At 48.4% G+C, this 17,829-nt stretch overlaps 1 protein-coding gene across 1 annotated transcript in view; it reads right to left on the reverse strand.

Moving 5' to 3' along the window:
- Positions 1 to 4,052: 4,052 nt before the first annotated feature.
- LOC114894863 (myosin-16) overlaps positions 4,053 to 17,829 on the reverse strand; it is a 55,892-nt gene continuing 42,115 nt past the window's right edge. The window contains exons 34-43 of the mRNA XM_029221966.1: positions 16,704 to 16,920; positions 15,414 to 15,550; positions 15,218 to 15,321; positions 13,016 to 13,208; positions 11,653 to 11,856; positions 10,570 to 10,695; positions 9,493 to 9,663; positions 8,759 to 8,959; positions 7,598 to 7,717; positions 4,053 to 4,073 (exon numbers count right to left, since the gene is read on the reverse strand). Of these exons, the coding sequence (XP_029077799.1) occupies positions 4,053 to 4,073; positions 7,598 to 7,717; positions 8,759 to 8,959; positions 9,493 to 9,663; positions 10,570 to 10,695; positions 11,653 to 11,856; positions 13,016 to 13,208; positions 15,218 to 15,321; positions 15,414 to 15,550; positions 16,704 to 16,920 (1,494 nt within the window). The remainder of the gene's footprint in view (positions 4,074 to 7,597; positions 7,718 to 8,758; positions 8,960 to 9,492; positions 9,664 to 10,569; positions 10,696 to 11,652; positions 11,857 to 13,015; positions 13,209 to 15,217; positions 15,322 to 15,413; positions 15,551 to 16,703; positions 16,921 to 17,829) is intronic.

The following is a 17,829-nucleotide window of genomic DNA, read 5'->3' on the forward strand; positions in this document are numbered from 1 at the left end:
AATTAGTGTTTAAAATGTTTATATTATGCAGAAATGTTTGGAGAATTGTTTTATAGGTGTTCAGGAGGGTTTTAGTGATATTTAGAGAAATCGGTTGGAATTTTTGGACAGATGGTGAATGCATTCTTATTTTCTCACTTAAAATAGTGTGATATAGACTCCTTTGATCTTAGAATTGTTTTGGGGAATGGATTAACCTGGGATGGCTATATTTCTGTTGTAGCATATAGTGTGCCTCTGATTTTGTGTGCTTATCACATATATATTTGTGGCTGCTTCTCATATCATATTCCCAAATGAAGATGTTGGCAAAAGTTGAGCAATTTCATAGTTGGAGGGAAGTTAACCAGTTGTGGCAACTGTCTTGACAGACGGAAGGGTAGAGCAGTGTGGAAAGGTAGAGACCGGGGTCCTTCACATTGCACTAATTCTGGAACCTGTGACTGCAGGGCTTGGTGTGAAAGATCATTAGATGTCACTATTGCTTGCACTACTGTTGGCTCATGTGCCACTACCTGCCACCAAGCACACTCTCAGCGGGTTCTCCCCACTCCTACCTTCCACTCCCACAGGCTCTCCCTCCCCTGTATGCCTACTACGCATCCTTAGGCACCAGCAAAGACACGATTTCCTCTACCTTCCAGGACTCTCCTGTTGCATCCTGTACCTACCCCCACAGTAACCTTTCTAATTGCCAAACCTAATTTTCATAATACAGGTTCCCCCTTGGTCAAAATATCTGGTTACTGTTTTGCTGTCTTTATTTAAAAGTTGGTTTTTTAAAGGTCTGTAGAAAAAAGTGTTACGGAATCACTGCTGCAAAGTCTCAGGATACATTTTTCATTAGCCTAAGCCAGGGTTCAGGGTTCAGAGGAGAGAACAGTCCCTTATAATAGCCAGCAAGTTCCCTTCCAGTCTTGTGGTTTTACCATAACTCAGGGTTGGCCTTTTCACAACAGATCTCCAGCCTCAGTTCCTGGTGGCTTGTGGGTAGGAGGGCCCGGGGTCTTTGTGATTTCTGGAAACACCCAAAGTTGTGCTCCTTGGGGATGACCCAGAACCTGCTGGGTTCCCTACAAGGACCCAGTAGTGGTTCACATGTGAAACGAGGAGGAAGATAATTGGTGTATGTACCTTAAAATGTACCTGGGGTTTGCTTTAATCAGGTGTGGGAAGATACACAGACATAGAAATGATTGTCATGAAGGAAGAAGTTTATACACTCATAGACCCAGAAGTAGGAAGCATGGCATGACGTGCCACTCAGGGCCACGTGGGGAAGCATCAGGGTTGGTCAGGAGTAGAAGGAGCAAGGGGGAAAGCATGGGCACGAGCTTTCATTGTGGTTTCCATGGGAAGGAATGGGCGATGCAGGGTGAGCAGGGTTAGGATTGGCTAATTTCAGCAGGCTGTGGGACAGAGGGGCAGTCCCTCGTCTGCTACCTGGTCCTGGGATAATTAGGGCAGGGGAATATTGCCTCCCAGAGTATAAGAACTGGATAGAGGAGGTGGTTAGAGTTTGGGCTCCAGATTGGTTAGTCTGTGTATGAGAGCTGTTTGCTATCCCTAAGAATTGGCAGCCCTGGGAGAGGCAGTGTCTCCTCAGATGCCAGACCTTCAAGAATATAGAAAATAAGAAAATATACTTAATACAATCAGTGATACAAAATTTAGCAGCCTTGAAAGCTATCCCAAAACATTTAGCAAAACCATCTAAATAGTCTTTGCTCCATTTACTCTACAGAACATGGTGCCAGTGCCCTGATTTCAATCATCATGGATGCCAATTATATATTATTATTTTGTAAGGCCATATAGATTATACCCTTTTAGGCCTTTAAGCCATTCTGAAATTTCATGTCCTTAGGCAAAAAACAGCATATGTGGCGAGGTGAAGTCCGTTTTCTTATAAACACTGAGTCAGAAACCTCACCTCATCTCCTGCCACAAAGAATTATTTCTGTCTCTGCATTAACTGAATGGTCTTGGGCAAGCCACTGAGCCTGTCTACTTCTGGGCCCCCGCCCTCCCTGGCAAAGTCAGGAGCTGCTCTGAAATTCTCTGAGTGTGGGGGGACCAAAAGTGGACTGTCCTCCAGGAAACAATGATGAGGTCTTTCAACCTCATGGAATGCTCCTGGCATCTCTCCAGGAAGAGGCTCGCTGCCATCAGCTACTAGACTGACAGCCCAGCAGAGCCTCCCCCAGGAGGTCAAGTGTCGGAGTCCTACAGAATGCTAGAAGAAACTTGGCGAGTGTCTCAGTGCCATGCATAATGGGCTCCATGCCAAGTTATCTTGTTTAAACTTCACATTCCTACGAGGCAGATGCTCTTATTATTCCTCATTTAATAGTTGAGGAAACAGGAGATAAGATAGGTTAAGTTGCCCAAGGTCACACTGCTGGGAAAGTGGAACCCATATCTGACTTCAGAGCATAAGAATTAGACTTATTTTATGTAATTACTGAGGTGGAGACTAGATTGAAGTAAGGGCAAAATAGAGGAGACATATTTCGACTCAATACTGGGTGGGACTTTTGAACCATGATTGTCAGCCAGAACTGCAATGGGCTGCCTTTTTTTCACTGGAAGAGTTCAAGTTGGATTACCATTTTTTTCAGGGATGCTGTGGAAGGGAATCCCAAACTGGCTGAAAGTTGGACTAGACACCCTCCAAATGTCCCTTTGAGCCCTAAAAATTCTAATATAATTCTAAGATTGTGTGATTTGGTGTCTCCCAGGAAATTCACATACAGCAGTTGGAGACCCCACCACCGGAGGGCAGCGTCTTCACATTTGGTGCATTTGCACAGAAGGACGCAAACCCCGTTCCCTCCGAGGTGCCTAGAGAGTGTGAAGATTAGAACCATCATGGGGGTGATGTGGGCCCGTGTGAAGACGGAGAGGGATCCACCACCAGCATATTAATATCCCTTCTTCTACCAGCCTGAACAATGATTTCTGTCTGCTAGTGCATTGGAGAGGTCAGGGTGCTGAAATTCAAAGGGAAGACCCCATTTCCATGAAGCTGGGGAGGAGGGGCGTTCTGAGGGCTGCTCCCTCTGCCCCTGCACCCCAAAGACTAGGACAGTGAGGAGAGAAACAGGGTCGAGGAGTGTCAGAAGGTGACAAAGAAATCCTGTCACACTTGGGAAGATGGAAGGACCCAGGAAGGGAAGAGCAACTTGGAGGGACCGTGAGACCTGCCTTCCATTCAGGTGGTTCTGTAGGGTCCTGGGTGTCAAAACCAGGGTTGACAAGTGGATTCCACCAGGGGGCAGGGCTCAGCCTGATTTAAGGAAGCTCTCTGTGCAATGTCAGGAAGCACTGACATTCACTCCAAACGTATTTACCGTATTTACTGTGTTCTCCCTTCAGGCTGGGCGCTATCTTATTGCTGAGAAACAGCAGTGAATAAAACACACAAGATACACTTTGCCTGCCCTCACAGAGCTGACCTACCTGTGTCTGAGCATCCAGGGAGATGCTGAGGCGTGGCGTGGGGGGCCTTTGGGTCGTTAGCCTGGATGGATCTTAACATCCTTTTAGGGGGTCCTGTAACTATCTCAGCTTTACGAAACCTAGTTTGTCTTCATATCTCTGATACACCCTTTCACAATTTGCAAAGAACCTCACCATGACTACATAGGTTTCATGGTTTCCAATAGACACAAGCCTGTGAATGAGGTCACGGACACAACAGACCTCTGATATACTATAAAATTGCCTTTGGATTAGGAAGTCTCAGAAAAAATTCTTCACTTAAAAACAATCTCGGTCTATTTTTCAAGTTTCTTTTATTTAAGATGCATGGGGACAAGGTATTAAAATTGTCCACACGAGGAATTACTTCTAGAGAACAGCCAAGTCCCACAGATATTACATATTCCGTCCTTGACATGAACATGTAGAATCTCAACTAAATCAGACCCACTCTTACTGTTATCCAAGTGCTTGACAGGTTGATGCCATCTCGGAGAAGCCATGCTAATTTAAATTCCTGTAATGGCTGGGTATTTACATCCCCAAGCCCATCTCCCCCACAGCTATCTTTATTCTTTTGCACCTATCTCCTTCTGGCTTGTACTTTCCTTTGCATAGTAAACATTCTCAGGATAGACCCAGTTTTCCATTTTCATGTATTTTTCCTCTCAGTGGTCTGCTGTTGTGATCTGTGTCACCCTGGAAGAAAAAAGAGAGAGAGGGTGAGAAGACCCTTATGGACCAGAGCTGGAAATTCTGACATCTTTGACCCCTTCTTGCTAGAAAGACAGTGCCCTCAGGTTCCTGGGCTGCTTCTGCACAGGTTTCCTTCCTTGTAATGGACACCACTGGGTCATACCTGGCTCATTCTCTGCTAGGTTGTGAGGGTTTAGGGACACCTTCTTTGGGCCTGGCATGCCCAGGTAGGCCTGAACTCTAGTCGGGCCATTGAGAGGGCCAGAGTGCGATGCCCTGGGATGCAATGCTCACCATGCACTTGTCTGCAATGTCTCATGAGGGGCCAAGAGGCTTCTTTTGCCAACTTGATGTGTCTTCCCAAGAAAGAAAAGCTACTACTCATCACATCCCACAAATGGATTTTAAAAATTAGCAAGATTTCCTTATGGAGATTATGGAACACTTGCTCCCAGCAGGGCCCTTCACACCCACCCCCCACGCCTGTCCCACCAGCTTTGTCTCCCACCCTGTCCAGCACTCTGACCTCATCCTGAGCCCCTCTTCTCCAGTCATGCTGTACCCTTGTGCGCATCCCACCTCTGCACTTTTGCATGTGTTGGGCCTTCTATCTGGAATTCCCTTCTTTCCCTCTCTACCTGGTGAGGGATCCATTTTATTTATTCTTTTTAATTTTGATTCTATTATTTTTACTTTTCATTTTTGTTTATTTTAATTACTATCTGAGATGAATACTTTTATGAAATACACTGACCATGCACTTGGATGTCATGGCAGCATCCAATTGCTCTTGAAATTTCTAAACGCTTCCTCTCAGTTTCTGCAATGGGGACCACCCACTGAGTGGCGCTGCTTTAGACTCTCATACGGGTCATGTCCTCCATGGAGCTGCTCCCTAGCCACCTCAGGTTGAACCAGTCGTTCCTCCCCTGGAATCCCCTCCTGTGAGAAGCAAACACTGCAGAACAGTCGCTCACAGCCTTGTGGTGATTGCTGTGTGCGTCTGCCTCTCCACTGGATTCTGAGCTCCACGAGGGAGGATGTTGTTTCTTATTCATCTCTGTATCCCAGAGTACAGGCCTATTCCATATTCAGAGCTTGGTCAGTATTTGTGATTGAAGATAATGCCACTTTGGAAAACTAAATTCCTGTGGGATTTTGGCTTAGTGCTAACCCATGTACTAGTTTGCTTGCAATATCTCATGGCCACAATGGCATATCTGTGACTGATAAGGGGAAAATGGGGTAAAAGAGTGAGGATGGACCAGGACACAGAGAGCAGACCCCAGGGCCTCTGCCTCTGGGCACTGTTGGCAGGACTGTAACCCAATGACATGAAGACAGAGCAGTTGGACCAGGGCCAGCAGACCCCAGGAATAAACAGTCACCAAGCTGGAGCAGGGGATCTGCTTTACGAGGTGCCTAATCCTGGAGGCTAAGACTTAGCAGGCAGAAGGAGCTTAAATGCCTCCCGAGTCTGGGTGGTGCAGGAGGCCTCAGGAGTAACCCCCACCAAGAGGGGAGCTCAAAAGAAGGGACCCCTTTGAGGGTTTTGCCCTGCAGGGAGGGGGTTACATGTTAATTGTAGGACTCATCCAGAGGCAAGCCTCTGGTTTCCTTAACTTCCTGAGCTAACCATTATTTAAGAATTAGAGAATTAAAAAGAAGATTCTGTGTCCTATTTTTTGCTCCCTCCCTAAGCAAATGGTGAGAAAAGGCTCAGCTTGAATTCAGAGGTCAATGGGGTTATCCCTTCTGGCTAAAACCCAAACTGACCCGGTCCTGAGAGATAGAGAGCTGTGAGTGGGGGACCTTACCCTCACCAAGGGCTGACTCAACTGGATGCTTGAACATGAGGCCAGAAAAAAATTCCCAGAATCCGTGGAGGTTGGACACCAGCACGTGGCACTGAGACTCCAAACCCCTGCCCCTCCCAACCTAAACCAAGTCCTTGATCATGAGTTGTCCCGGTTCATCCTAATCAGACGGTAACCGTGTCACTCTCCACAGCAATTAAGATCAAGGACAGCCTGCCTTTCCGCAGCACAGCGCTTGCGTGACCGTGGGCGTCGCTGAGCTTCCCGAGCTCATTTTCCTTACTGGCAAACGCAGATACTTATGCCTGCCTCACGGTATAAGTTAGAGTGAAAAACATTTACCACATGTGTGGCTCTTGTGGAAGTAGAAGAAACCTGCATTCCCTGGCTCCTGTTTCTGTAAGGGGAGATTTCTGCTGCAGCACTGGTTCTCAAACTTGCCCATATGTCTGAATCACCTGGAGGGCTGGTTAAACCTCAAACGCAGGGCCCACCCCCAGAGCTTCTGCTTCAGTAGGTCTGGCGTGGAGCCCAAGAATTCGCATTTCTAACAACTTCCCAGGTGATGCTGAGGTGGCTGCTGGTCCAAAGGACCACATTTTGGGAACCACTGCTCTAGAATAATGTTCTTTGCTTCTCACCTTTCCCTTGCTCCTCTCATGGGAAGAGAAGTGGTTTATCCTGTGCTTGGAAGAAGGAACCAGGAAGGCGGGGATGAACCCCATCTGGTCTCCTTTCGGATATACCTGCAGGGTCGATGAGCTCTGGTCATTCCTGCCCTTGGAGTAGGGGCTGCTCCCCAGGCAGCAGGGCTGTGGTTGTTCAGTTCTGCAGGTACTTTTAATTCTGGGGTGAAGTACAAGGATGCTCATGGTGGACACCCATGAATTCTCAATCTAGAATTGTATCATAATAAAACTAGCATTGTGACTTTTATGTAATTGTCTCCTGTATTTCTTCTCAATTGGTTCTGGATTAAGGAAAATAATAAAAGACTATTAAAAAAATTTCCCCTAAAATCCCACCGGTGCTCAGTGCTCAAGAAATGGTAGTTGTGATGATGATTTCCTTGATGTTAGAAACCTGAATTCAGCCAGTATTGATGAAATCCTCAGGGATGATACTGTGGGGGATATGAAAGATGAATACACACCACCTATAAACTTGCAAATGTCCCTACAGTTCTCCAGTGAAAACAAGCATGTACTGAGCACCTATCTGCCAGGCCTAGTGTGAAGGGGCAGCAGACGTGGAACCTGCCTCCCAAGAGCTTCCACTCAGATGGGGGGAGTATCACGACCACCAGCACCTGTGACACAAGTGGACGGCATCACACCTGAGAGTGCTGAGGGGGTGTTGCAGCTGAAGGGACAGGGGAGGCTTTGGGATCCCCATTGCATAAGGTCGGGGCATGGCAGACAGGAAGCAGAGAAGTTGGAAAGAGCAAAGCAAGAGCAGGGGAGGTGAACTTGGAGCATAGAGTCCACACCTACCGGCTGTGAGCTGGGACACGTGGCACCTCACTCCTCAGAAAGGGTTTTGGAGGTGCCTGTCTTGGACACCTGGATGATCTCCACAGAGGTGATGCCTTTGCCAGCCACGCGGTGTCTGGTGCGCAGCTTGTTCAGGGCGGTCTCTGCCATGCCGGCCCGCTCCTCGGCGTCATCCAGCTCATGTACCGTCTTCCTATAGCGAGCCAAGGTCTGGTTGGCCTGCTCCTCCTGTGACAAAGGCACAGTGGAAAATGGGGCATAAACCTGGCTTGTTCTGGCTAAACGTGCATTGTTTTCAGTTCTACATGGACATCTTAAAGAGTCCAGTCGTTCTGTAAGGCTTATTAGGAAACACAGCAGTCCTGGGTCGGGGCATCCTCCAGGTCACCACGGACACCCACCTTCAACACTTTTAGCTGATTGTTTTTGGCTTTGACGTCCATATTTCTAAATAAAATGTGCTCTGTTGCGGCTTCTATAATGTGTGGTTTTAGGCATTAGCTATTGGTACCCCACCATGGGAGATGTGGATTTGGTGCTTTCTTGAGCCCCTGTCACACATTTCCCACCCCCTCATCTTCCCAAGAGAGTAATAGTGTCATTTTGGTTAGAACCGTATTTCCTGTAAGCCTGGCCTTTATTGAGCGTTTTGGGAACAGTGTTAGGTGCGTGGGTGGATGATGGAGTCAACGTGGTGGTCCCAGAACTGGCGGCAAATGACAGCAGAGTCAAATATCTACATCCTGGGTGGGGGATGATGGTGGCGGCAGGTGGGCGTGCGGTCTAGGGTTGAGACTTGAAGCTGCCATTTGCTAACCATGTGACTTTGACTGAAATAACGTAAGTACCCTACTCTGGGCTGTTTCCTCACCTGTGAAATAGATTAAGAGTATCAGCCTTCCTGCCTTGTGTCAAGGGGATCAAAAAAGGGAAGGTCCTGGTGTTTAACCTTCTGACCAGGAGGGAGAGGCCACAAGGGGCAGTGGAAGCAGGACGGAGGCACCCAAGACCTTCCCTGGCTTTAGATCCCTCCGAAGTAGGTGTTTCAGTTAGCACGGGTGTTCTCGGGATATTTTCATTTTTTACACGTTCTTATCTCCAGTGTGTCATGTCTAGTCCACTCCCCATGTGATAGCGAGGATGAAGTGCTGTGGACAAGAAGCCATCTTTTGGCCAAGACTTGAGTCCTCTCCTGTGGTTCATTCTAACCAAGGCTGGAAACCTGGGCTGGGAAGGGGGGAGAATTGGGGCCACGTGGCGGGCACTCACCGCCTCCTCGATCTGCCGCTTGTAGACCTTCAGCTTGTTCTGCAGCTTCTCCACCAGCTCCTGCATGCGCTGGTTGGTCTTGTGGTCCTCCTCCGTCTGGAAGACCAGGTCTTTGAGGCGCCGCTCATTCTTCCGCAGCGTCTTGACCGTTTCCACATGCTGTTTCTGCTCCCCGTCCAGCTCCGTCTCCAGTTCTTTGATCTGGGGGAGGAGGAGAGGAATGCGACTGGCGGAACGCAGGTTTTTGAACTTCAGAGCTCAGTGGCCTTGGGCAGGGGTGTTGAGGTGTCCACTTCCTGCCCAGAGGTGAGCCCTGCCCAGGAGGGTTGGGTGGGCTCAGCCTTTCACCAGCAGGTGGTCAGATGCCTTGAGCCTCAAGTTTCCTCCTCTGGAAAATGGGGGAGGCAGGGGTGGGACAAGGTGACCGACCCCCTGGGCCCTTCCAGCTCTGACATTCCATGAGGTGAAGACGGAGGCTCGTTTTAAGTAAGTAATAAGAGAGGAATAATGTTGGAAACAGAGACTGGGAACAGAGACAGAGGAAGAATGTGGGGAACCACTCTGCTTGGGGGCTAAGGACACTCTGTGGGGAAGGTGACAGGGAGAGGAGGAGGAGAGGAGACCGTTGTAGAAATAGATTAGAGGCCCAGCTCCTCATCAGATGCTTGGCACTTTTGGGGGGAAAAGACCCCCTTCCCATCTCCTTTTTCCCTCTGGTTCAGTGCCGCCCTCACCCTGGCTTCCAGCTTCATGATTGTGCGTTTCCCTCCCTTGAGAGCCAGCTGCTCAGCCTCCTCCATCTTGGCCTGCAAGTCCTTGATGGTGACCTCGTAGTTCTTCTTGATTTTCTCCAGGTGCATGCAGTGGTCCTGCTCTTGCCGGAGTTCCTCGGCCATGCGGGCAGCCTGGGGTGGGGGGGCGGGTGGAAGCACTGGAGCTGGAGCTGGGCTCCCATCCAGGCTCCTAGTGCCTTTGAGAGACGAGGGACCTTGTCTCCCAGCCTCTGGGACACCAAGCGGTGGACAAGAGGACCCTGGCTGACATGCTGCTGGGGTGTGGTAGAGGGGGTGCCCCACGCTCCCACATCCCTCCGAGTGACGGGAGGAGGCAGGCGCCTGTGCTCAGACCCAGGCCACCCAATCCCATGGACCCGCCAGCCGGCGCTCTCCAGCCAGACTCTGCTGTCTCCTCCATGAGGGGCACAGCACAGAGAGCGGGAAAAACACAGGTCTGAGTAGAAAGTCCAAGGTCTGCACCCAGCCCCAGTCATTTAACCCACTTGTTCTTGTGTAAAATATTCATGGCGGGCTTACAGCGTGCCGGGTACCAGTCTATGATCTCAGAACACAGCACCAAATAAGACCAACAATGTTCCTGAGCTCCTGGCATTTCAGTCAAGCCTAAGGAGCTTGACGATAAAATCTGTATTTCCTCATCTTTAAAGTGGGGCACGTAGCATCCACCACTGAGCACCCAAAGGGATACTAGGGTGAAAACACTTGAAGGCCTCCCTTGCTGACCTCCAGCCCTGAACCCCTGGGCACGGCACCCATCTTCCTTTCACTAACCCTCCCCTTAAGGCTGGTTCAAGGCTCCTCTCCTTGCCAAAATACCTGCCCAGATGAGCCCACTTCAACGGCTCCTTTGGTCTGTGTCCCCAGGCCTCATGCTCTAATCTCTTGGCTTTTCAGAAACCAAAGGAGGCGGCCTTCCCTGCCTAGGGTGGCCTGGTTGCCGGCAGGGGGCCTGGCTGGGGTGGGGGTAGGGTGCCCAGGCCCCGCCCAGCTGCAGCAGGCCGTGCACGCACTTACGTCTGTCATGGCTTTCTTGGCCCTCTCATCGACCGAGCGGAACTCACTGATGAGCTCCTCATGCTCGTTGGAGATGCGCTGGACATCAGACTCCAGCTTACGCTTGACCACGAGGAGGCTTTGGTTCTGGAGGAGGAAACGAAGACATTGCCATGAGCCCAGAGTCTGCACAGCCCTTCCTGTGTCCAGGAAAAGCCACCCTCTCCCAGACCCCCAACAAGAAATGGCCCTGGGCCCCCTGCTTGGGGTGAAGGTCTCTATCCTGCATTCTTCTCTGAGTTTTAGATTAGAATTTGCATCACACGGAGCCTGGGAAGAACATCATTTAGGCCTGGGGTGGGTGGTATCTCTAGTACAATCCTGAACTTGGAGCTGGGAAGACCAGGTTCAAGCCCTAGTGCTTCTGCCTATGTGTCTCCTTTTTACCCCTGGGATTGGTCTTTTTATCTCTAAAGTGGGGTTGTAATCCCTATATGTCCCATGTACATTTTTTTCTTTCGGTGAATTCGCATGAGATGGTGAGTAAGGATGAAGCCGTGCTGGTAAAGGACTGCATTGTGAGCGGCAGGAAGCACCTGCATCACCGCTGGGGTCCCTGGTGTTGACCATGGGTGAGCCACTCAACTCTCGGCCACAGTTTTTCATTTGTACCACGAATGTCGGACTTTGGAATATTCTAGATCCCTTCCAGTTCTGAAGTTCTATCTTCAGTACACTGGGCGGGGTGGGGGGATGGGGGGTGGTAACGTTGTCCTTAAAATTGGCTAAATCATCAGAATTTCATGAGGAGTTTCTAAAAGTTAAATTCCCGTGGGTCCCACTACAGACTCACTGGATCAGAATCTCCAGGGGGGAGTCGTGGGAGTCTGTCTTGAAAAGCTCTGCACTGAAAAATGGTTAAGATGGTACGTTTTATGTTATGGGTTTTTTTGTTTTCTAACCACAACAGAAAGAAAGCTCTGCAGGTGCATTCTGAGGATCTGCCGAGTGGGCCTTTGAGGGGAGCCCATGAGGTTTGGGCGCCGCCCTGGCCTCACCCCAGCGCCCCGAGTGGGAGTCCACATGGCCGGTAGCTGCCCCCACCTGGACGTTGAGCTCGTTGTGCCGCTCGGTGACCTCCACCACCTCCTGCTCCAGCAGCTTGCGGGAGCGCTCGCTGCCCTCCAGGGCCGAGCGCACCTCGTCCATCTCCGTCTGCAGCAGGCTCAGGCGCCGTTCCTGCAGGTTGTACTGTTCCCGCAGCTCCTCGTGCTGCCGGGCGTCTTCGTCCATCTGGATCTGCAGGTCCTGGCGGACGAGAGACCCTGGCCTGAGCCCTTCTCCCACGGCCAGGGGTTGCCCAGGCCTGAGGGTGCTATGACCTTCCTGGACCAGGCTCAGCGGGGAGCTGGGGTGAAGGTGGGGAGGTGCAGGCCACAGGGGAAGAGAGTGCAAAGTGCAGCCCTGCCCTGGGGAGTTCAGGGTCTGGTTGATGCAGGGCCCAGGTGTCTGGAGGATCTGTCCAGCCTGATCAGCATGAGGTCAAGGATTTCCTGATGACGAGGACCTGGTGTTTCCAGCAGGGTCTTCTCAAGGAGGCCTTCCTCAGTGACCTTTGACAATTACACCCTGCCCTGGCTAATTCCCGTCTCCCTTCTCCTGTCTTTCTTGTTCTTTCTCCATAGCACTTCTCACAATTTTTTTTTTTTTTTGCTGTACGCGGGCCTCTCACTGTTGTGGCCTCTCCCATTGCGGAGCACAGGCTCTGGACGCGCAGGCTTAGCGGCCATGGCTCACGGGCCTAGCTGCTCCGCGGCATGTGGGATCTTCCCGGACCGGGGCACGAACCCGTGTCCCCTGCGTCGGCAGGCGGACTCTCAACCACTGTGCCACCAGGGAAGCCCTCTCACCATTTTTAATACTACAGTTTTATTTATTTGTTGCTTATTATTTGTCTGCAGGGAAGTTTTGTTTGTTTTATCCATTCTTGTACCCCTAGCACCTAATACAGTGCCTGGCCAGGGCAGGGCTCCAGTAAACACATGTTGAATGCGTGGGTCCAGCTATGCATGTGCTACAGACCAGGCTGATGACAGCAAGTGATAAAGCAGGCCTTCAACTCTATTTAAGATGAGTGGTCGGTATATGGGTGTTTGTTATGTTCTTTATTTTTCTGTGTCTGTAATCATTTCTAATAAGTCAAAAATGATTTTAAAAAGCAAGACAGGCCCAAATTCCTGATTCCCTCCTTCCCTCTTTCCAGTGGTCCAGGATACGGATCTTGGTAGTTGGGGTCTCTCATTTATACAGTCCCCAAGTCTCCTGCTCCCTAGACTGCCAGCCACCCCACGTTCTCGCTCTCGTGCCTTTATCCTGGCTGGACAGGCATGTCATTAGCTCCCAGTGAGCCTGCAGGCTCGGGGATGGCTGGCTTTGTGATTAGTTCTTCCTGCTTCCAGATTGCTACCTTGATTTGCTGTTGCAGCCTTTTCAGCGTCTTCACAAGTTCGCTGTTGTTCTTGTTGGCGTGGTCCAGCTGGATTTCCATCTCATTCAGGTCTGTCTCCATCTTCTTCTTGAGCCGAAGTGCCTCTGCCCGGCCCTTGGCCTCCGCCTCCAGGCTGGCCTGCAAGGATTCGATGGCCCTCTGGTGGTTCTTCCTGCAAGTCCAAGCAGAGAAGGCCTTGGCGTACTGGGCCCACTGTTCAGGATGTGCTAAACCTCTCTAGATAAGAAATCTCAGCAATAATGTGGATACGGCCACCATGCTGTGAGATTAAACTGTATCTCCTCTTAAAGTCTTTAAGTGGGGGAGCATCATCCTTTGGGAAAAGGAATGGAAGGTCGATGTTTACCATGTGTCTTTGTGATCTCAATTCATTTAATATGCAAAACAGCCTGGCAAGGAAACTGAGGCTCCAACATGATGAAAAACACGCCAAAGATCACCCTTTAGTCCACAATGGAGTCAATTCAAGGCCAGATGCTAAGGTCTCCGCTGTTTGTTTTCATTATAAAATGTGAGCTTTGGCTATACAGGTCAGAATCTCTCTTTTCAAAGCAACAGTTAAGTGACCAAAGAAAAAACAGATAAATTGGACTTCATCAAAGTTTAAGACTTTTGTGCTTCAAAGGATATTATCAATAAAGTGAAAAGACAGCCCACAGAATGGGAGAAAATATTTGCAAATCATATATCTGATAAGAGTCTAGTATCCAGAATAAATAAAGAACTCTTAAAATCAACAATAAAAAGATAAATAACCCAGTTTTTGGGAAAGAACTTGAATGGGCATTTCTCCAAATCAGACATATAGCTGGTCAATAAGCACATAAGAGATGCTCAGCATCATTAGCCATCATGGAAATGCAATTCACGTCCACCAGGATGGCTATAATCAAATGGCTACTCTAAGTACTTCATATAAATGGAATCATACAGTATTTGTCTTCTTGTGACTGGCTTATTTCACTTAGCATAATGTCCTCAAGTTTCATTCATGTTATAGCATGTGTCAGAATCTCCTTCCTTTTTAAGGCTGAATAATATTCCACTGTATGGATGGACCACATTTTGTGTATCCATTCATCACTGGGCATTTTGGTTGCTTCCCCATTTTTGCTATTATGAATAATGCTGCAGTGAACTTGGGTGCACAGATATCTCTTTGAGACCCTGATTTTAATTCTTCTGGGTATATACTCAGAAGTGGAATTGCTGGATCATATGGTAATTCTATTTAAAAAAATTTGAGGAATCTCCATACTGTTTTCCACAGCAGCTGTACCATTATATTACATTCCCACCAACAGTGTACAAGGGTTCCAGTTTCTCCACATCCTTGCCAACACTTGTTATTTTCTGTTTTTTGGATAGTAGCTATCCTAATGGAAGAGAGGTGGTATCTTGTAGTTTTGATTTGTATTTCTCTAATGACTAACGATACTGAGCATCTTTCCATGTACTTGTTGGCCATTTGTATATCTTCTTTGGAGAAATGTCTATTTGAGTCCTTTACCCATTTTTTTTTAAAAAAAAATTTTATTGAAGTACAGTTGATTTACAGTGTGTTAATTCTGCTGTACAGGAAAGTGATTCAGTAATACATATATATACATTCTTTTTCATGTTCTTTTCCATTATGGTTTATTACAGGATATTGACTATAGTTCCCTGTGCTATACAGTAGGACCTTGTTTATCCATTCTGTATGTTTGCATCTGCTAATATCAAACTCTCAATCCATCTCTCCCCCACCTCCCCTCCCCCTTGGCAACCACAAGTCTGTTATCTACGTCTCTGAGTCTATTTCTGTTTTGTAAATAAGTTCATTTGTATATTTCAGATTCCACATGTAAGTGATATCATGTGGTATTTGTCTTTCTCCTTCTGATTTACTTCACTACCCATTTTTGAATTGGGTTATTATCTCATGGGGTTTTGTGATGAATCACTAAAGTACTATATTTCTAAGTGCACACCAGAGAGTGCCATATTAGTATGAGGTACCATCATTATTACCATTTCACAGATGAGGAAACAGGTTCAGAGAGGCTCACCTAAATTGCCCAAGCTCACACATGACTGGTATGTGGCAGAGACCCAGGTTTCTGGACTCTGCTCCATCATGCTACCTAGACTCAGTCTCCTGTCCCATCAGCCTCATACCTCGTAGCTTCAAATTCCTCTTCTTTCTCGTGGATTCTCCGGTCAATATCAGCTTTCACCTGAGCCAGTTCCAGCTGAATTCGAATCACCTTGCTCTCTTCAACCTGCCAGGAATATAAACATCAGTCTTCCTGGCCCAGCAGGTGTGTGGTCCCTGGCCAAGGTCCAGCCCCCAATGTGATGACCACATGGTTACCTCCAGGGAAGACTCAGCTTCCTCCAGGGCCACCTGGAGTTCTTCCTTCTCAATCTCCAACTTTTTCTTCATTTTCTGCAGCTCATGTATACTCCGTCCTCCCTCACCCAGCTGATCAATCAGTTCCTTTATCTCCTCTGAGAAAGGAATATTCTTGTTAACAAGAAGCAATATTCTTGTTAACAAGAAGAATATTTTGTTAACAAGAAGCATGAGGACTATCGGCTTCCCGGGGTAATGGCATGTGACACAATTATTCCTCTATCTTTTCTCACCTGCACCAGGAGCTGATAGGGGGTGGTAGGCAGGGACCCTCAGCAGCACCTGATCATAACCCCCCCTCCTCTTTTCCTTCCTCTCCTAGTCCAGTCAACCTATATCTGGTTCAGCTCTTCCTCCCCAATCTTTAACTTGTATTTACTTTATGCCCAAGTCCTTCAGTACTTACACTTCTGAAATTAAGAAAGCAGAGGCCTCGAACAGTTGACTCTCAAGATTATCTCCTGTAAGCAGAGAGCTCCTCTGGGAGTGACTCATAGGACCTTGGGCAGCTTTGGGGACAATCAAGGACCATCTTTTTCTACCCTCCATTGCAGTGATGCTACATCAACTCCCCCGCCCCCGCCAGGACTCAAATACAACCCTGGGGAGGAAGCAGGGTGGGGCAGCCCAGATTGAGGAAACCCTGCATTGGCTGAGTTTTCATTTCTGCTGCTCAGCAGAACAGGGACCCCAAAACAGTTCTTCAAAAATGGAAAAAAGTGACATCTCTTGAACACTGAGTTTGTGTTTAGGAAAACCACAGAAACAAATAATACAAATTTCATGTGGCAAGATTAGATAACCAACACTTTTCAAGCAATATCCAACAGAATGAAATTCCAGCCTGAGACTCCTATATGCAAGAAACACATGTGCATACACATATTATTTACATACGGTAGATGGAAGGGGCTCAATATCTAAAATCTCCTGAGCCCTTATTTGACTAGCTACTCTACCGAGCGAAGACTTAAGACATTTTTATCTTATTTCATTATCGCAACAGCCTTACACGGAAGGCAGTATTATTTCCCCATTTTACAGATGAGGCACAGAAGAACTAGGTAACTCACCTGCCTGAAGTTATACTGCTGAATGCCCACATGCTTTGACCAAGTGCTTGCCAGCCAGTCAGCAAACACTGATTGTGCTCCTACTATGCGCTGGGTGCTCAGACCCATGACGGGAGGGGGGGGGTCCGGCTGTGTCCTTGTCCCTGCAGGCCCGTCCACCTGCCCCCAGACTCACCCTGCAGGGTCTTGTTCTCCTTCTTCACCGACTCCAGGTGCTCCAGGCACTCCTCGTAGACGGTCTTGATCTTGAAGCTCTCGGTCATGTACATGCGGCACTCCTTCTGGGAGGTGTCCACCTCCACCTGCAGCTCCTCGCACTTCTGCTGCCACTCAGCCAGCATCTTGTCAAAGACCCGCTGCTTCTTGTCCAGGGCTGCGGCCGCGGCGTTGGCCTGGGGTGAGGAGGGGATGGTGTCAGGGGTCTGCCTTTCCTGTGCCTTTCCCCTCCTTCTGCCCCCTCCCTTCCTTCCCTCTACCTCTCCAGTAACTCTGGTGACCCCAGACTTCTTCGAATGGGGATAGAATTCAACATTTGTGGCACAAGCACAGAATAGGGAGTCCAGAAATAATTATGTTTCGGTTCCAAAACATCTACTACTAGACATGTGACCTTGGGCCGCCCACCTTATCTTCCCAGGTGAGGGTTTTCTCAGGCGTAAAAGGAGGGATCTGGGCCACAACAGCCTTCCCAGATTTATGACGTTCGCCTAACTCCCCATAACGTATTTCTCTATGACATACTAATATATATCATTGCCCAACTCAGAGATGGGTGGGTATTATTTTTCTTGTGCATCAAAGCTCATTATTCTTAGATATTATTCTCACAGTCCTTCCATCTTTTTCATAACTCCCCGCAACTGTGTATTTGCTGCTGCACGATATTAGACGTTGTAAATTTCTGCTTAATTTCTTCTTTTTTTTTTCTGCTTAACTTCTTAATTTGGAGGGAGCAAAAACCTTGGGGTTTTAGGACTTTTTCCCCCCAAAGCCTCTCACATGGCTATGACCTTATCTGGACCAAGACTGGGTTGGTGTGTGCCAGTGGAAATCTTATTTAATTTTGCTAAAGACTGGCGAATCAGTCTGAACTAGGGATGCAAACGGGAATATTTAGCCGCACAAAGTGTGTGGAACATGGTTTGCAGAAGAGGAAGGGGAACAGGGGCAATAGGTTCCTGGACTTCCCGGGACTGAGTTTTATCCTTGTCACGGACCTATTTAAATAGTGGCTGGTTGAGTTAAGATCTCAGAATCCTGAGCATGCTGACACACGTTCAAGCAGTGGACAGTGGGCCTGA

This window comes from Monodon monoceros, unplaced genomic scaffold, assembly GCF_005190385.1.
Source record: "Monodon monoceros isolate NGI ecotype Baffin Bay Population unplaced genomic scaffold, NGI_Narwhal_1 Super_Scaffold_13, whole genome shotgun sequence".
NCBI lineage: Eukaryota > Metazoa > Chordata > Mammalia > Artiodactyla > Monodontidae > Monodon > Monodon monoceros.